This window comes from Panthera pardus, unplaced genomic scaffold (genome assembly GCF_024362965.1).
Source record: "Panthera pardus isolate Hobbes unplaced genomic scaffold, ASM2436296v1 HiC_scaffold_25, whole genome shotgun sequence".
NCBI lineage: Eukaryota > Metazoa > Chordata > Mammalia > Carnivora > Felidae > Panthera > Panthera pardus.
This window is the reverse complement of record NW_026526821.1, coordinates 23,784,156-23,802,505: the sequence shown is the minus strand read 5'-3', so window position 1 is coordinate 23,802,505 and position 18,350 is coordinate 23,784,156. Positions and strand designations below refer to the sequence as shown.

General features: G+C 39.8%; 1 protein-coding gene across 6 annotated transcripts in view; it reads right to left on the bottom strand.

The window, feature by feature from the left end:
• Nucleotides 1–12,930, bottom strand: part of LOC109272515 (ubiquinol-cytochrome-c reductase complex assembly factor 1) — a 101,551-nt gene extending 88,621 nt beyond the window's left edge. For 4 of the 6 annotated variants that reach the window (XM_019458687.2, XM_019458690.2, XM_019458692.2 and 1 more), the window contains exon 1: nucleotides 12,865–12,930. In XM_019458687.2, the coding sequence (XP_019314232.1) occupies nucleotides 12,865–12,915 (51 nt within the window). In that variant the 5' untranslated portion in view covers nucleotides 12,916–12,930. Of the gene's footprint in view, nucleotides 1–12,632; nucleotides 12,760–12,864 lie in introns of those variants that run through there. The other 2 variants (XM_019458689.2, XM_019458694.2) reach the window with 1 other exon arrangement.
• Nucleotides 12,931–18,350: the final 5,420 nt, after the last annotated feature.

The following is an 18,350-nucleotide window of genomic DNA, read 5'->3' as shown; positions in this document are numbered from 1 at the left end:
AAATTGTGTAAATGTTTTTCATAGGCTACTCACAACACCTTATGTTTCAAATGAAAAGTAAAGTTTCAAAATATTTTATTTCAGCTGAGGTTCGATCTGTTGGGATAATGTTCAAATAAGAGACCATTACTGGCTTTTTGTTTACTAATGCTGAATCATTTGCCAGAATCATTCAATGTTAGATGTTCCTTTCCTAAAAATGTAAATATGGGATAAGATGAAACTTCTGCAGATTCAAGCCAAGGGAGGAGGGGGAAGTAAGAGGAAATTACAAGTGGGAACAATGCAAACTTTTGGAAGATCTTCTGAAGAATTTCATCATATTTTTCCCCACGTCAACAAAATTTTTCTCTGTAATTTTGGTTCTACTTGGTTTTATGCCAATACATTAAATCAGTTCTTATTAGAAGAAAGAAGCAATCAGCTCTGTTCTTTCCTTCTCCAATCCTACAACAACAACTCTTGTTCAAACCCTTAATTGAAACTGAGCAGAAAGTGTATATAGCAGAAAGGGTATTTGAATCCCAAGATTCTTATTGAATAGCTGTGTGACCCTGAACTAGCTACTCAACATTCTGGACCTCCATTTCCCTTATGTAAAGTGGGAATAATAAAAGCTACCTCACAGGAGTGTTCCAAGGATCATATGTAAAAGCACCTTGAGAATACTAAAATATACACAAAAGCATCATTACTGTTATTAACAACTGTTACTGAATTATGTAAATAAGCTTCTCTTTCACCAGCAAACTGTCATAGAAGCAAGAACTATTTTCTTAAAATATTGTTTTTAACCTGGAATTCCCTTTCTCAAAAGCTTGCAGTGCCTCCAAGTGCCTCTTTAATCAAATGTCAACACCTGATCTTTACCAACTAGACCCCTCTAGACTCATCTTTATATTTACATACCCTGCCTTGTATTCTCCATTCAGCAGTTCCAAAACCTGACTCAGATTCTCTGGTTTGGGAATTACTACTCCTCTCCACACAAGCTAATTCCCTTCTAGTCAGTTCCTCTGGGACTCTCTTCTTCCCTCCTACCCAACCCATGAGTTAATTAGCTTCAAAAAGTCTCCTCAGGGGCACGTGGGTGGCTCAGAACGTTAAGCAACCAACTCTTGGTTTCAGTTCAGGTCATGATCTCAGTTTGTGAATTCAAGCCCTGCATTGGGCTCTGCTCTGACAGTGCGGAGTCTGCTTGGGATTCTCTTTCTCCCTCTCTCTCTGCCCCTTCCCACCTTGCACTCTCTCTCTCTCTCAAAATAAATCAATAATCTTTAAAAAAAAAAAAAAAAAAAAAGGTCTCCCCAGACTCCAGGTACTGGTTCTACTGACTCTACTTGGTCCATATTCCTTCCCACTTCTCCCAGTACTTCATTTATAAATATAAATCTGTGGGGGGGGGCTGGGTGGCTCAGTCAGTTAAGCGTCTGACTTAGGCTCACTCAGGTCATGATCTCGTAGTTTGTGGGTTCGGTCCTGTGTCGGGCTCTGTGCTAACAGCTTAAAGCCCGGAGCCTGCTTCGGATTCTGTCTCCCTCTCTCTCTGCCCCTCCCCTGCTTGCTTGCTCTCTCTCTCTCTTTCAACCTCCCTCTCAAAAATAAATTTTAAAAATTTCTAAATAAGAAAGAAAGAAAGAAAGAAAGGAAGGAAGGAAGAAAAGAAAAGGAAAGAAAGAAAAGAAAAAAAAAGAAAACAAAAAAGAAAAGAAAAGAGAAAAGAAAAGAAAAGAAAAGAAAAGAAAAGAAAAGAAAAGAAAAGAAAAGAAATTTTTAAAAATCTGTGGAAGTACTTAGCTCCCTCTTACAGGTACTAACATATCAGGCCTATAACAATTAGCAAACCTCAACTTCCAAGTTCAGGAAAACATTTACAGCCATTTCCAATGGTTAGAATTACTGCCTTAACTTAGGCTAATATACACACCATTATTAAGTGGGAAGAGGTTTTATTGTCTTTTTACCTCACCAACACTTCAAAACCAAAATCTTAAAGACAGGTTTCATGTTTTTACTTTCTGTACATATTGTTAACTGCAGGTGATTTTACATTTGTATTTCAAAATATTCTGACAGACCAGTTTTTCAACTACAGCTTTAATCAGTCCATTGACCAGCCTGTTGCTGCATGTGTTTTTTAAGATACTGTACATAGTATTTTCCTTGGCTTACTCATGAATTGGAAAAGGCTTTACAGGTAGTCCATTCTCCTATTCTCCGTAGTTTTGCTTTATAAAGTGACTATAAACACTGAGTCAGCAAATACTGAACCATTGCTCCTAGAGAAAATACAGGGTTAGGTTCCTGCAAGCCTCTGGTCACAACATTTTCATAAACCAATCAATACATAACCTTGTGTGTTTCTCTTTAAAGACATCTTATTATTTATAAATATACAATTAACTCATTAACATTGAACTCATGGACAATAGCACTGTAACTCACTCCTGAACGAAACTTATCTAACACATAAGTTTTCTCTATAAGGAATATCACAGCCTTCTTGCACTTAGTAACACTAGATAACTACATTTAGGGGCCATATTAAACAGGGAAATCACCAACAAGGCACAAAAATACAGAAACTTTAGCATTAAATAGACTGTGAAAACAATACTTATTTACAGTATAAGAGCTGAAATAAGTCAGCATATCGATCTCAGCAAGGACTTGCATGTTGCAGCTCAAATTTTTCACTCCTCTGCACATACCCGTAAATGACCATTGAAAGTGCCATGAATATTGATTTGGGAATTACAAATAAATCTTGGCAAGTATAATGAATTCAAAAATACAGAATCTTGAATAATGAAGATCAACCATAGTCACCAAATCTACTCTGTAAATGTTCACTGGTTCCTGTAGTCTGAATGCCATGGATACTAATTTAATTCCATAATCCAGAGGATAAACACTATTGTAGCAAACTATCCTGCAAGTTATGAAGTGGCATGCTACAAAAGGATACTTAGACATACCAGAGGAGCAGAGAATGTTCAACAATTCCTTCCATCATTACTGAATCCTCTGCCTCCTCCCACTTTGTTGGGGGTTCCAATCTGAGCTTTAAAAGATTGATTACGGGGTGCCTGGGTGGCTCAGTCAGTTGAGCGTCCGACTTCGGCTCAGGTCATGATCTCACGTGAGTTCCAGTCCCGCGCCGGGCTCTGTGCTGACAGCTCAGAACCTGGAGCCTGCTTTGGATTCTGTGCCTCCCTCTCTCTCTGCCCCAACCCACTCGCATTCCATCTCTGTCTCTCTCAAAAATAAACATTAAAAAAATGTGTATATAAAAAAAAAAAAAAGATTGATTACATCCGGGAAAGATTTGAGCAAATCATTAAATATATTAAGATTGGGCATATCAGTAAATATATGTATTAATTATTATGTACATTAAAATTTCTATTATAGAAAGGCAGAAAGGTACAATAAACCCCAAGGTACTAGTATGAATTTAGAGTTATTGGTATGGGTTATTAATATGTATAGACAAATACAGAAATAGATGTGTGTTTATGTAAATATATACACATACATGTGTTTCCTATTCCTGTCCTGATAGGTCCTGGAAGCAATGACCACATCCAGCATCCAGACTTGGTTTCTAAATAGTACTAGTCACTAAAAAGAACTAGTCGTCTCTGGAAAAAAGTTGACTTCAGAATGGGGTTGATGCTCCTTAAAGCCTTACTTGCAAAGAAATGGCATTATTTGATCTGTTTAGTAGCTCTTTAGAAGACTCCATCCAATGTAAAGCTCATTCAACATGAAAAAACTGAAAAAAACGTTTCTGCAGGAGCACTCGTTGAAAACAATTGTTTAACTTCATGACTGCCTGAGGCAATGGATAATACATGGAGAAAACAATAGGCTAACAAAAGAAGCTTAAAAGGAAAAGCAAGAGAATGAGCTTTGAAAAGGTATGACATATTCCTGGGAATCTGAAGGCCATGCATATGCACAGGGCTGTGCACAAGAACAGGAAAGACCTGAGACCTCTGGTTAACCTTGAGGCTCTGCACAAGCAGGAAGTAAAGTTTAAGGCAGAGATGTTAAATGATTGTAAGACTGTTGATGGTGTACCGCAACATGTGCACAGAGCCCCTCAGCAAAAAACAGAAGACTTACTGGTTCCAGGTATTTAAGAACTCTCCAATCGTTACCTGACCACTAAGCTAACTGAGCTGAGACCATACAACAAAGAATATAGACTTTACAGGGTTAATTCAGAAATATCACTAAACAGAAAAACAATAACAAACTCTGGGAAAGGACAGACCTGACTTCCAGAGTTGCCACATATTATTTAAAATGTCCAGTTTTCAACCAAAAAAAAAAAAGTATGAAACATGTAAAGAAACATAAAAGCATGGTCCATACACAGAAGGGGAAAAAAAATCTACAGAAACTGTCCCTGAAGAAGCTCACGTGTTAGATAAACTAGACAAAGACTGTGAAACTATTTAAAGTTTATTTATTTTGAGTGGAAGCACAAGCAGGAGAGGGACAGAGAATCCCAAGCAGGCTCCACGCTGTCAATGCACAGCTTGACGCAGGGCACAATCCCATGAACCATGAGATCATGACCAGAGTCAAAATCAGGAGTCAGACACTTAACCTACTGAGCCACCCAGGCACCCCTAAATATGTTTAAAATCTAAAGGAAACCATTCTAAAGAACTATAGCAAAGTATAAGAATGCTATCTCACAAAATAGAGAATATCAACAGAGAAATTATTTTTAAAAAAAAACAAATTCTTGTGTTGAAAAGAACAATAAATAAAATGAACATTTCCCTAAAGGGGTTAAACCGCAGATTTGAGCAGAAGAGAAAATCAGTGACCATGAAAATAGATCAACCAAGATTATCCAAACTAAGGAACAGAAAGAAAAAAGAATGAAAAAATTTTAACAGAGCTTCAGAGATCTACGAGATACCATCAAATGTACCAACTTATGTATAAGGGGAGTCTCAGAAGGACAAGAGGAAATAAAGGGAAACAAAAAATATTTGAAGAAATACTGGCAGAAAATATCCCAAATTTGATGAAAAACATCAATCTATAAATCCAAGAAATTCAACTAACTCCAACAGCATAAATGCAGAGAAATCTATAAATAGATATATCTTGGGTGCCTCAGTGGCTCAGTCGGTTAAGCATCCAACTTCAGCTCAGGTCATGATCTCACAGTTCGGTTCGTGAGTTGAAGCCCCACATCAGGCCCTCTGCTATCAGCACAGAGACTGCTTCAGATCCTCTGTCTCCCTCTCTCTGCCCCTCCCCAGCTCACGTGGTACACACACAAGTGTTCTCTCTCAATCTCTCTCTCTCTCTCTCTCTCTCAAAAATAAGATAAAACAGGGGCCCATCAGTGGCTCAGTTGGTTAAACATCCAACTCTTGGTTTCAGCTCAGGTCATAATCTCACAGTTCATGAATTCAAGCCCTGCATCTGCTGTCAGCACAGAGCCTGCTTGAGATTCTGTCTCTCCCACTCTCTCTCTGCCCCTCCCTGCCTCTCCCTGTCTTGCTCTCAAAATAAATAAACTTAAAAAAAATTTTTAAATAAATAATATATTATAATAAAATAAATACAGTGTTAAAAAAAGACATCATAATCAAGCTGTTGAAAAACAAAGACACAGAATCTTGAAAGCAGCAAGAGAAGCTATTCAACATGTACAAGAGATCTTTGATAACATTAATAGCTGATTTCTCCTCAGAAACCATGGAAGACAGAAGGCAATGGGATGAAAAATTAGGACTTTCTAGATAAACAAAAACTGAGAAAACCAACAGCAGACCTGCTCTACAGCAAACACTAAAAGGAGAACTTCAGGCTGAAATGAGACCTCTGACAGTACAGTAACTCAAATCCACATGAAAAAATAAAGTACACTGATAAAAGCAACTACTTGGATAAATTTTAAAAATACAGCATAAGTATATTTTTTGTTTTTAATTATTTTTATTTTTTTAATTTTTTTTAATGTTTTATTTATGAGAGAGAGGCAGAGTGTGAGAGGAGGAGGGGCAGAGAGGGAGGGAGACACAGAATCCGAAGCAGGCTCCAGGCTCTGAGCTGTCAGCACAGAGCCCCACACAGGGCTCAAACCCACAAACAGTGAGATCATGACCTGAGATGAAGTCAGAGCTCAACCAGTTGAGCCACCCAGGCACTCCTCTATTTTTATTTTTAACTTAAAAGGCAACAGCATAAAGCAAAAATTGTAAATCTATGCTGATGGGCACACAATGTTTAAATATATAATTTGAATGACATTAATGGCACAAGGGAGCCAGGAAGGAATGGAGCTAAATGGAATCACAGGTTGTTTTTTTTTTTAATGTTTATTTATTTATTTTTGAAAGAGTGTGCGCGTGTGTGCGCGCGCACATGCGCACACAAGCATGGAGGCAAGAGGAAGGAGGGAGGGGCAGAGATAATCCCAATCAGGCTCCATCTGTGCTGTCAGCGCAGAGCCCAACGTGGGGCTTGAACCACAAGATCATGACCTGAGCTGAAGTTAGACACTTAACCAACTGAGCCACCCAGGACCCCGAAAGTTTTTATATATTACTGAAATTAAGTTGATATTAATTCAAACTGGATTGTTATAAATCAAGATGTTAATTGTAATCACCACAGCAAACACAAGGAAAATAATAAAAAATACAATAAAACCTTATTCCATATACAAAAATTAATTCAAAATGGATCAAAGATCTAAACATAAGACCTAAAACTATGAAACTCCTAGAAGGAAACATAAGGGAAAAGCTTCATGACATCAGATTGGGCGATGATTTCTTGGCTATGACACCAAAGCCCAGACAACAAAAGAAAAAATAGTTAAGTTGGACTTCATCAAAATTAAAAACTTTTGTGCATCAAAGACTATCAACAAAATAAAAAGATAACCCATGGAATGGGACAGAGTATTTGCAAATCATAGATGTGATAAGGCACTGATTCCACAATATAAAAAAAAATTCCTACAGCTCAACAACAAACAACTCAATTAAAAAATGGGCAAAGGACTCAAATAGACATTTGTCCAAAGATATACAAACGGCCAACTTGCATATAAGATATGCTCAACATCATTAATCATTAGAGAAATGCAAATCAAAACTACAATGAGATATCACCTCACACCTATTAAGATGGCCACTATGAAGGAAAAAAAAGAAAGAAAGAATATAATAAGCATTAACAAAGATGTACAGAAACTGGAGCCCTTATGCTTTCCTGGTGGGAATGTAAACTGGTGCAACCACTGTGGAAAATAAAACGGCAAATGCTCAAAAAATTAAATATAGAATTACCATATGATCCATATGATCTACTTCTGAATATATACCCAAACGAAGTAAAAACAGGGACTTGAAAAGATATAAATAGTGGCAGCACTATTTCATAATAGCCAAAAGATGGAAGCAACCCAAGTGTCTATCCTCAAAAGAATGGGTAAACAAAATGTGGTTTATACATACAATGGAATATTATTCAGCCTTAAAAAGGAAGGAAACTCTGACACATGCTACAACATGGAAGAACCTTGAAGACATTATGCTGAGTGAAATACACCAGTCACAAAAGGACAAATACCCTATGATTCCACTTATATGAGTACCTACAGTAGTCAAAATCATAAAGACAGAAAGAATGATAGCTGCTTGGGACTAAGTAGAGGGGGGCATAATGATTTATCATTTAATAGGCAGAATTTCAGTTTTGCAAGATAAAAAGAGTTCTGTGAATGACGGTGTGATGGCAGCATAACAATGTGAATACATTTAATACCATTCTGAACTGTATAGTTAAAAACTATTAAAATGGTACATTTTATATTATCTATATTTTACTACAATTTTTTTTAAAAAGCACAAGAGTGGGGGCACTTGGGTGGCTCAGTCAGTTGACCGACTGCTTCGGCTCAGGTCATGATCTCACGGTTTGTGAGTTCAAGCCCCGCATCAGGCCCTGTGCTGACAGCTCAGAGCCTGGAGCCTGCTTCAGATTGTGTCTCCCTCTCTCTCTGCCTCTCCCCCACTCACACTTCGTCTCTGTCTCTCAAAAATGAATAAACAGTAAAAAAAATTTTTTTTAAATAATAAATAAATAAATAGCTAGCACAAGAGTGGCTTTCTGCGGTTTCTAATACTGTCAAAATAAAGCAAAAATGACCACCAATGCCCAGGACAGCTCATAAACCATAAACAAGTCCCACTGTATTACTCAAATATCCAGTTCCTCTGCTGGAGCTACTTAGCAATAGCAATGTTTTAGCTTCCTCTTCCTTCTTAAACCCATTATTGGAAAAGGGAAAAAAGAGTAAAAAATAAGGGGAAACTAATGAGAATGTTTCAGGAATATTACTTCTCTGTGGTTCAAATTTCTTATCTTAAAATGGGGGAAATAATAGTGCCTACCTTGTCAAAGGGCTAGTGTAAGGATTAAGTAAGTTCACATATATACAGTATACAAGAGTGCTTACCACATGGTAAGTGCCCTATAAATGTTAGCTATCCATATTACTCCCCAGGAAAACTCAACATCTGATTTCAACTACAACCTATATCTCTGCTTGTTTAGTCTCTCCTGAACACCAACTCACCAGCTGCTTAAAAAAAAAAAAAAAAAAAAAAAAAAAAAAAACACACTTAGGGCACCTGGATGGCTCAGTCAGTTAAGCCTCCAACTCTTGATCTGAGTTCAGGTCTTGATCTCAGGGTGGTTACTTAAAGCACCACGCTGGGTGTGAAGCCTACTTAAAAACAAACAATAAAACACCACCATCTCCAACTGGATATTCTCAGTGAAGGACACTGCTATATTAACTCAGTCATCCAAGGCAGACCTAGGACTCACTGTTAGACACCCCTCTCCCTCACCCTCAATATCTAACCTTCCACCAAACCCTGTAGACTCTGTTTCCTCAATACTTGTTGAAATCATCCCTTCCTCTATAACCACACTTTCCCTGCCTCCTCTTAGTACAGGCCTTCTACTTCTTCCAGGATTACGTGAGTAGTTCTGGCTGGACTTTGGGACCCGAACCTCAGCCCACTCTGACTGATCCTTCCACAACTGCTACAGGGATATATTAAAGCAAAAATCTCCTAGTGGATATAAGTGTTTATATGGGTTTTTTTTTTTTTTACTTTTTTTACACTTTCAAAATGAAAATTGTAAATTTCAATTTAAAAATGATAAAAGAAACTAGGGGCAACTGGGTGGCTCAGTTGGTTAAGTGTCCAACTTTGCCTCAGGTCATGATCTCATGGTTCATGAGTTTGAGCCCTGTGTTGGGCTCTGTGCTGAAAGCTCAGAGCCTAGAGCCCATTTCAGATTCTGTGTCTCCCTCTCTCTCTGCACTTCCCCCCTCACACTCTGCCTCTCTCTCGAAAATAAATAAATATTTTAAATTTTTTTTTAATAAAAAAAAAGAAAGAAAGAAACTAAAGTGTTCCCCTCATCAGTGGTGGTGCAGGAGAGAAGAGGAGAAAAGGACTGCAAAAGAGTACAAAGAAATTTTGGAGACTGACAGATATGTTCATTATTTTTATTGTGGTGATAGCTTTTCAAGTGTATACCTATGTTAACAGTTATCAGGGGTTAAGCGTCCGACTTCGGTTCAGGTCATGCTCTGAGTTTGAGCCCTGCATTTGGCTCCGTGCTGACAGTTCAGACCCTGGAGCCTGCTTCGGATTCTGTGTCTCCCTCTCTCTCTGCCCCTCCCCTGCTTGCACTCTGTCTCTCTCTCTCTCTCTCTCTCTCTCTCTCAAAAATAAAATAAAACATTAAAAAAATTTTTTTAAACAGTTATCAAATTATATAATTAAATAAGTGCAACACTGTACATCAATTATTCTTTAACTTTAAAAATTTAAATGAAAAAAGAGTAAATATCAAAAAACCCTTTAAAAACAAAGTCTTTTGCATTAAAAACAGAAGCTTTGACATAGATGCCATCTACAGCATGATAGATGACACCAAGTAATATGTATACATCGCCATCAAGGACTACCTGTCTGTATCCAGCACAAGTACCAAAAGGTCAGGGAGTGCATAACCTTGTCCTAGAACCCAGTCTCCAGGGCCAGGCGCAAACTGGCAACCACAGGAAACCAGCCTAGACACTGAGCTGCTATCAGCTCAAAGCTGATGGCACTATTCAAAGCTCCTCAGTGTGCATTTGTAGTTTACCCATGATGCAACTCCTCAACCCATTTGAAGGACTCAGGGTCTCAGCCTATAGAAGTACCCCAGTGGTTTATACTATAGGCAGGAGAGAAGCTTTAAAATGAAGATTGGGTTGGTTTCAACTTGAAAATTATTTGAAAAATAAAATCCAAAAATGAAAATTATTTGAAAAAAAAAAAAAAAAACTTTAAAAATAAATCTTCCCTTGCTTAAAACATTTCAAAGGGTCCCCTGTGCCTCAGGATAAACCTCTAATCCTAACCATGAGACACAAGGCCCTGAATCCTGCCATTTCACCATAAGTGCCCAAGTCAAGCCAAACAGAGTCACATACAGTTCTTGGTTATCTGGCATTAGTAGCATATGCTCTCTTTCCCCTTCTCTAATGCTCTCATTTAGTTCAGGCATCACTCCCTGATGGATGCTTATCCTCAAGCTGGTTTAGTATGTCTCTACTCTGCTCCTAAAGCACCTGGTACAAACTTCTATCACAGCATTTCAAGTATTGTATTAGGAGTTCTCTTTTCTGTCTCTCCTGTTAGACTATAAACTTCAGACAGAGGTCTATGATTTTCATCCTCAGTTCCTTGGATAGTTCCCAGAATGCAGTACTCTCAAAACAGGTGCTGAACTAAAAGGAAGAGCAGAAAAGCACTTAAATGTCACCTGTATCAACTGATTTTCTGATCAATCCTATCAAACTTACTGTTAAGGAAATCTGAGGCTCAGAGAAGTTAGGGGACTGGCTCCAGGTAACACATAATAAGTAATAGAGCCACACTTTCAACCAAGGCTCTTCAGACTCCTAGAAGGTAGATTCCCGATATTTGTGAATTCCTCAGCACCTAACCCAAATGCCTCTTCAGAATAGGTAATCAATAAATATCTGCTGCTTTCATGTTTACTGTCACTTTCAACTAGTATTAGGGGAGATTCCATTGCTTTGTCACACAGCACATTATATCATATAATAAGAAACTTTTAAAGATTCATAGTATAAAGTAAAAGTGACTCTTCCTTATCTAAACTTGCTTTTTATATAAAAGGATGAGCAGAAAGAAATAAATAGCAAAAAATATGACAAACAGAGGGCAGTTAGGTGGTGTCTATGGATGCTACCACCTAAGAAGAAATAAACCTCCAACGGTCCACACACTCAGGGGCAAGAATAGTTAATATATCAGGCAGGCCCTAACTTCCAAGATAAATCAAGGTGTTCATTTCAGGTATATAGCCCAATAAACTTTTCATCTTTTTCCTGACATATCCATCTTAAAAGTGTAATAATTTAGGACATCCTACTTGCCATTTCTCCTGCAGTTCTCAGATCTGAATCAATTTCTGCCCTGGCATCAACAATTACTTCACTAAGTGAATCTTTCTGTAGGTTATATGAGCTATTCTTCAAACAATTACTGAGCAGGAACAGAGAGTACCGCACTTTGCTAGGCTGACAAGAAATACAAGACATAAAATTGCAGTTCTTATAAACCATATATAAAAAGATTAGAAACATAAGTGTAAATAACTCACACTATAGCCAGAGGCAGGAATGGGCAGTGTCTGCTACGAAAAACAATGTCCTTGACCCAATTTCTGAAAGACTAGCTAAAATGATAAACCCTCCCATCACTCAATGATTAGTAACTAGGTTCTGTATCATCCTAACCTTTTCCTGCCGCCACTTTCTTTCTCCTTGAATTCCCAGATGTCAGAGTATGCTAGAAGGATAGGGGCTGAATCACAAGGGCCGTAGTTTCTCCCAAGAGTGCTAAGAAGTCAAGTAATTCCTTCCTCACTTCGTTAATTCCTTCAACATTTATTGAACACCTACGGTGTGCCATACACTGTGCTCGGCAGAGTATGAGCTCGGTTTGCGTGCAGCTTTCAATCTCATAACCTGAAACAGTATTCCACTTAACTGTACAGTTAAGAATCGTCTTACTGATTGGCCTCGGAAACAAACCCAGAGAATCTCGGAAACCGAAGGAACTGCAGATTAACGTCCTCATTTTTCCCGTCGGGACACTGAGACCCGAAAGTGATTTGCCCAAGGTCACACTGGGAATCAGTGACAGAACAGAAACAGGAACCCAGGCCTCCCGAAAACTCCAATCAGTGCCCCCACGTGCTGCCTCTCCCTGAGGGAGAGCGGTCGCAAGAGGTAAGTGAGGAAAAGCAAACTTCGCCAGATTTAGGTCCGATGTCACTCCCTCCCTCCTCTAAAAACGGGGAAGCCACCATCAAACCGAGGGTAGGGGAAAGTGGGCAGCTGCCTCAGTTTCCCCGCAGAAAGGCGACCGCGCAGCCTCGCTGCCACCCAAGCTCCCCTCCTGCACTCTCCTGCAGCTTCTCCCGCCCTGCCCTTTCCGACTCCAACCCTGGGGGCGACCGCAGAAAATTATTCCCTCACTCACAAGGACTCGCACCAGCAACGCCATGTTCCTCTGCAACCACTTCCGGGTAAAGAGTGGCCTTCCGGAGTCCCCGCTGCCCCCTCCCCTTGTTGTTGTCCTTTCGCCGGCGGTACCTGGCAACGGCGGCGCAGGCGCACAGAGGCGCCTGCGCTCAAGAGCGCGCACTTTCCCCGACCTGGCGCGCGCCTCCCGTTCTCCCGTCTTACCCCTGTGACACGTCACAGAGACTCACGTCTTCCCCGCTGCACCTGTCCTCCTTGACCAATAGCCTTGCGCTTTTCATAGCTCTCTCCTTAACCACTTACGTCTCCTTCACCCAGCCTCACTCCTCAGCGCCCCGTTGTCAGAATTCTTCTTTCCCAGACTCTTCCCCCACGGGAATACCTCCCCTTTTCACTGGGGGGTGAAAAAAAACAGGACTTTGGGGGATCCCAATATTGAAGAGCTCCCAAAAAACGAGTCTGAGAAGTTGTTGTAGAGGAACACAGGAGAGTGTTCAGCTGAGTCCTGAAAGTCAAGAGGGCAGTCACGTGCTGACCCGAGGCCTGAAGAGGAAGGAACTTTTGGGGTTTCTGGCCGGTTGGTTGTTTAATGTGAACATCTTTGAGTTTTGATAGGAAATAATTGTGAAGGTGAAGGCACAGAAGAAGGAATCAAGGATACAAGGAGTTTCTTGAGGAGGTGGGAGAGAATCACCTTGGCTGGTGGACCTCTTCCACTGTATCCCAAGAGCAGTAGATGCTCCTGGGGTTGACTGGGAGCAGATGGGGAGGATGTTAAAAGACTTCCTCTCCATTCAGTCAACAAAGACCCAGTGAATGTTCACTATGTGCTGGTCACAAGACAGGTGTATAATGGCTTTGTGGAGCTCTAGACTGGTGAAGGGGGCACACAAAATCTAGTAAACCAAGGAAAAAATAAAATAATTAAAAATCGTGGGAAGTGCTTTGAAGGAAACAAAGAGCTAAACTTGAGAATAATATGGGAAACTACACTTTAGATAACATGGCCAGGTAAGGCCTGTCTGAGGAGGTGACATGTAAGTTGAGACCCAAAGGATGAGAAGGAGCTAGCCATGGGAAGTGACTTTGAACATGCTATTTTATCAGCAAATGTTGGGTGATGAGAGAGGGAAGAAAGATTCCAGGACAAGAGTCCCAAGATAGGAAAGAATAAGGGTTTATTTCAAGAAGCGAAAGAATTGGGTATTTACCAGAAAGAAAAACACTGTAAATTTCATATATTAAAAAATAAAAAAATAAAAAAAAAAGAAAGAAAAACACTAATGCAAAAAGATATATGCACCCCTATGTTTATTGCAACATTATTTACAATAGTCAAGATATGGAAGCAACCTAAGTGTCTATCCACAAAGGAATAAAGAAGATGTAGGGTATATGCAATGAAATGTTACTCAGCCATAAAAAAGACTGAGATCTTACCATCTTCAACAACATGAATAAAGCTAGGGGGTATTATGTTAAGTGAAATAGTATGACAGAGAAAAACAAATACCATAGGATTTCACTTGTATGTGGAATCTAAAAACAAAACAAGTACGAAAGCAGAAACAGAGTCATAAATACAGAAAACTGGTAGCTGCCAGTGGGGGCGGGGGGATGGGTAAAATAGGTGAAGGGAATTAAGAGGTTAAAAAAATCCCAGTTATGGGCCCAGTTGAGTGTCTGACTTCGGCTCAGAACACGTACAAGCCCAGCATCGGGCTCACTGCTGTCAGGCTTGCTGCTATCAGCATAGAGCCCACTTCAAATCCTCTGTCCTCCTTTCTCTCTGCTCCTCCCTTGCTCATTCTCTCTCTCTCTCTCTCTCTCTCTCTCTCTCTCTTTCAAAAATAAACATTTAAACAAATTCCAGGTATGAAATAAGTCACAGAGATGAAAAGTACAACATATTAATCAATAATATTGTGGGGTGCCTGGTGGCTCAGTCAGTTAAAGCACCCAACTCTTGAATTTGGCTCAGGTCATGATCTCACAGTGAGTTTGAGCCCCATGTCAGGCTCTGCACTGACAGCATGGAACCTGCTTGGGATTCTCTCTCTGCTTCGCACTCTCTCTCTCTCTCTCTCTCTCTCTCAAAATAAATAAACTTAAAAAAAACAATATTGTAACTTTGTATGGTGACAGATGGTGACTGCACTTACCATGGTAAGCATCGAGTAACGTGTACAGTTGTGAAATCACTATGTTGTACATTTATGTACATTATGTTGTACATTATGTACATTATGTACATTTATGTACATTATGTTGAAGTATATGTCAACTATACTTCAATTTTTAAAAACAGGGGTGTCTTGGTGGCTCAGTCCTGAGTGTCTGACTGTTGATTTTGGCTCAGGTCATGATCTCACAGTGAGTTTGAGCCCCATGTCAGGCTCTGCACTGACAGTCAGATCCTGCTTCAGATTCTCTATCCCTCTCCCTCTGCCCTTCTCCCTTGCTCATGCGTGTGCTCTCTCTGTCTCTCTCTCTCTCTCTCTGTCTCTCTCACTCTCTCTCTAATAAAAAATATTAAAAAGTTTTTTAAAAGAATCCAAAGAAGGGGCGCCTGGGTGGTTCTGGCTCAGTCAGTTGAGCATTCCACTCTTGATTTAAGCTCAGATCATGATCCCAGGGTCATGGGATTGAGCCCCATGTTGGGCTCCAAACTAGGTATGGAACCTGCTTAAGATTTTCTCCCTCCATCTCTCTGCCCCTCCCCTGCTCTCTCTCTCTCTCTCTCTCTCTCTCTCAAAATAAATAAACATTTAAAAAAAGAATCCAAAGAAAACCAGTGTGGCATTAAAATTAATCTGAATTAATTTAAAGAGATAAGATAGGCAGAGACTAAATTCTGCAAGGACTTCTAGATGAAGTCTGTATTTTATTCTAAGTATAGTTGGAACCATTGGAGGATAATAAGCAGGGGAGGGCTAACTGGCTCACATTTAAGAAGCTGACGTTGACTACTATATAGAGATGGATCAGAGAGGGGTAAATGTGAAAAGAGAAGATCTATTAGCAGACTAATAGTCTCCAAATACTAATAATTTTTATTTTGTAAATAAATTTAGCTTTGTTTTTATATAAAATGGAAGATTTCCCTCATCAATCTTCCATATGAAGGATTTTATAAGCCAAAATAAAGATGCTTCCTGCATTCAAATCAGTAGCTTATGTGTAGCATTACAATGGTGTAATGCTTCTACACATACATTAGGACAAGTGGCATCATATATTAAAAGGAGATAAGAGAGGGGCACCTGAGTGGCTCAGTGGGTTGAGTGTCTGACTCTTGATTTTGGCTCAGGTCATGATCTCACCATTTGTGAGATCTCTCTCTCTCTCTCTCTCTCGCTCAAAATAAATAAATAAATATTTTAAAAGGAAGAAGAACAAAAGAAAAAGGGGCCAGTGGAACATGGAGGATCTAGTGAAGTTGATAATTCTTCATTTTTTAAATTTTATTAATTAATTTTAAATTAAAAGGTGATGTATGATTACATTCTTTTCTATAAAAATTAGCCTGCTGGGGCGCCTGGGTGGCTCAGTCGGTTGAGCGTCCGACTTTGGCTCAGGTCATGATCTCGCTATCCGTGAGTTCGAGCCCCGCGTCGGGCTCTGTGCTGACAGCTCGGAGCCTGGATCCTGCTTCGGATTCTGTGTCTCCCTCTCTCTCTGACCCTCCCCCATTCATGCTCTGTCTCTCTCTGTCTCAAAAATAAATAAACATTAAAAAAAATTTTTTTTTTAAATTAGCCTGCTAAAGTTCCTTATATGACCATCTTGCATCCCAGTCCTTTCCACCCTCTCTAAAATTTAATTTCCTTCCAGATATTTTTAAAATTTTTTTAACATTTATTTATTTTTGAGAGACAGAGTTGGGGGGGGGGCACAGAGAGGGAGACACAGAATCTGAAGCAGGCTCCAGGCTCCGAGCTGTCAGCACAGAGCCCGACACTGGGCTCAAACCCACAGACCACAAGATCATGACCTGAGCCGAAGTCAGACGCCTAGCCAACTGAGCCACCCAGGTGCTCCTCCAGATATTTTTTTTAAGTTTATTTTTATTTATTCTGAGCAAGCAGGGGAAGGGCAGAGAAAGAGCAGACAGAATCCCAAGCAGGTTCTGTGCTGCCAGAGCAGAGCCCGAGGCGGGCTCTAAATCACAAACCATTAGATCATGATCTGAGCCAAAGTCAAGAGCCGGACACTCAACATACTGAGCTACCTAGGCACCTCACCTTCCAGATATTTTTTAATGCTTTCACATACATATATGTATTTCCTTGGAAAATATGTCATTCTGGCTGGTGTGGATTTTCTTTCTTTTTTTTTTTTAAACTTAACTGACAGCATTCTTATGTTGTTTTTTTTTTTTAATTTTTTTTTAACGTTTATTTATTTTTGAGATAGAGAGAGAGACAGAACATGAATGGGGGAGGAGCAGAGAGAGAGGGAGACACAGAATCGGAAGCAGCCTCCAGGCTCTGAGCCATCAGCCCAGAGCCCTACGCGGGGCTCGAACTTACGGACCGCGAGATCGCGAGATCGTGACCTGAGCTGAAGTCGGATGCTCAACCGACTGAGCCACCCAGGCACCCCAGCATTCTTATGTTTTATTTTGCTGTTTCCTTTTTTTCACTCAACAGTTGTTTTTTTATTCTATATATGTTGCTCTATATATATCCAGTTCATTTCCTTTTATTAGCTGTTCTATCATATGATAGAGTTGACAGGTATTTGTTTCCTTTTTGTTGTTGTTGTTCTTATGAATGTTCTGTGAATATTCTTGTACATTTAAGAGCAAAAATTTTAATAGCACCAACCTACCTCTGTGTGATTTTTCTTCAAAATCATGTGCCAGCCTGGGAATAGCAGAGGAGAGAGCTGATAGTTGGATTCAATAAAGGATTAAGGTTTTTCCAGGTCATGGAATGGATATCATCAGCACAAAGAAAATAATGATATTGTCAAGAAAAACGTTCAGGTGATAGGCCAGGAAATCTGTATAGTGAAGGATTTATAGGGACAAAGAAGCTGTTAGGAAAGAAGAGGAGACAAATGAGTAAAAGAAAAATGTAATGAGAAAACTCAGTGAGAGGTTAAAGGATAAGAAGTTGCAGCAGTGAGATTATTTATTTATTTATTTATTTTTAGAGAAACAGAGAGCACACGTGAGCAGGGTAGGGGACACAGAGAGAGGGAGAGAGAGTCTCAAGCTGGCTCCATGCTTAGCAGGCAGCCCATTGTGGAGCTCAGTCCCACAACTCTGGGGTCATGACCTGAACCAAAATCAAAAATCAGACACTCACTGACTGAGCCACCCAGGCACCTGGAAATTTTTTTAATTTAAAGTTTTAGGGTAAGAATTGTTCTGAGTGATGACCAAATGCAGGGGGTGACTGTGGAAGAAAGTGGCTAAAGTAAAGGAGAGGTTAAAATCCCTGGGGTGGAGGCCTGCAAAGAATCGAGGTCCTACGTTTTAGGCGTCATCCATACAGACATTGAGGTTACCTAGGATGATGCTTGGATTTGGAATGAAGAGGCATATTCTATGTCTGAAGCCAAAGTCTACGATAAACAGAGAGTGTCCATGAGTGTGGAAGTAGTGTGAACATATAGCACGAGCCATGAAGGAGCAGCAGGTAGAGGGGTAATGGATTGAAGGTAGTATTGGAAAGCAAGTGGTTGAAAACTCAACTGTCAGTCTTAA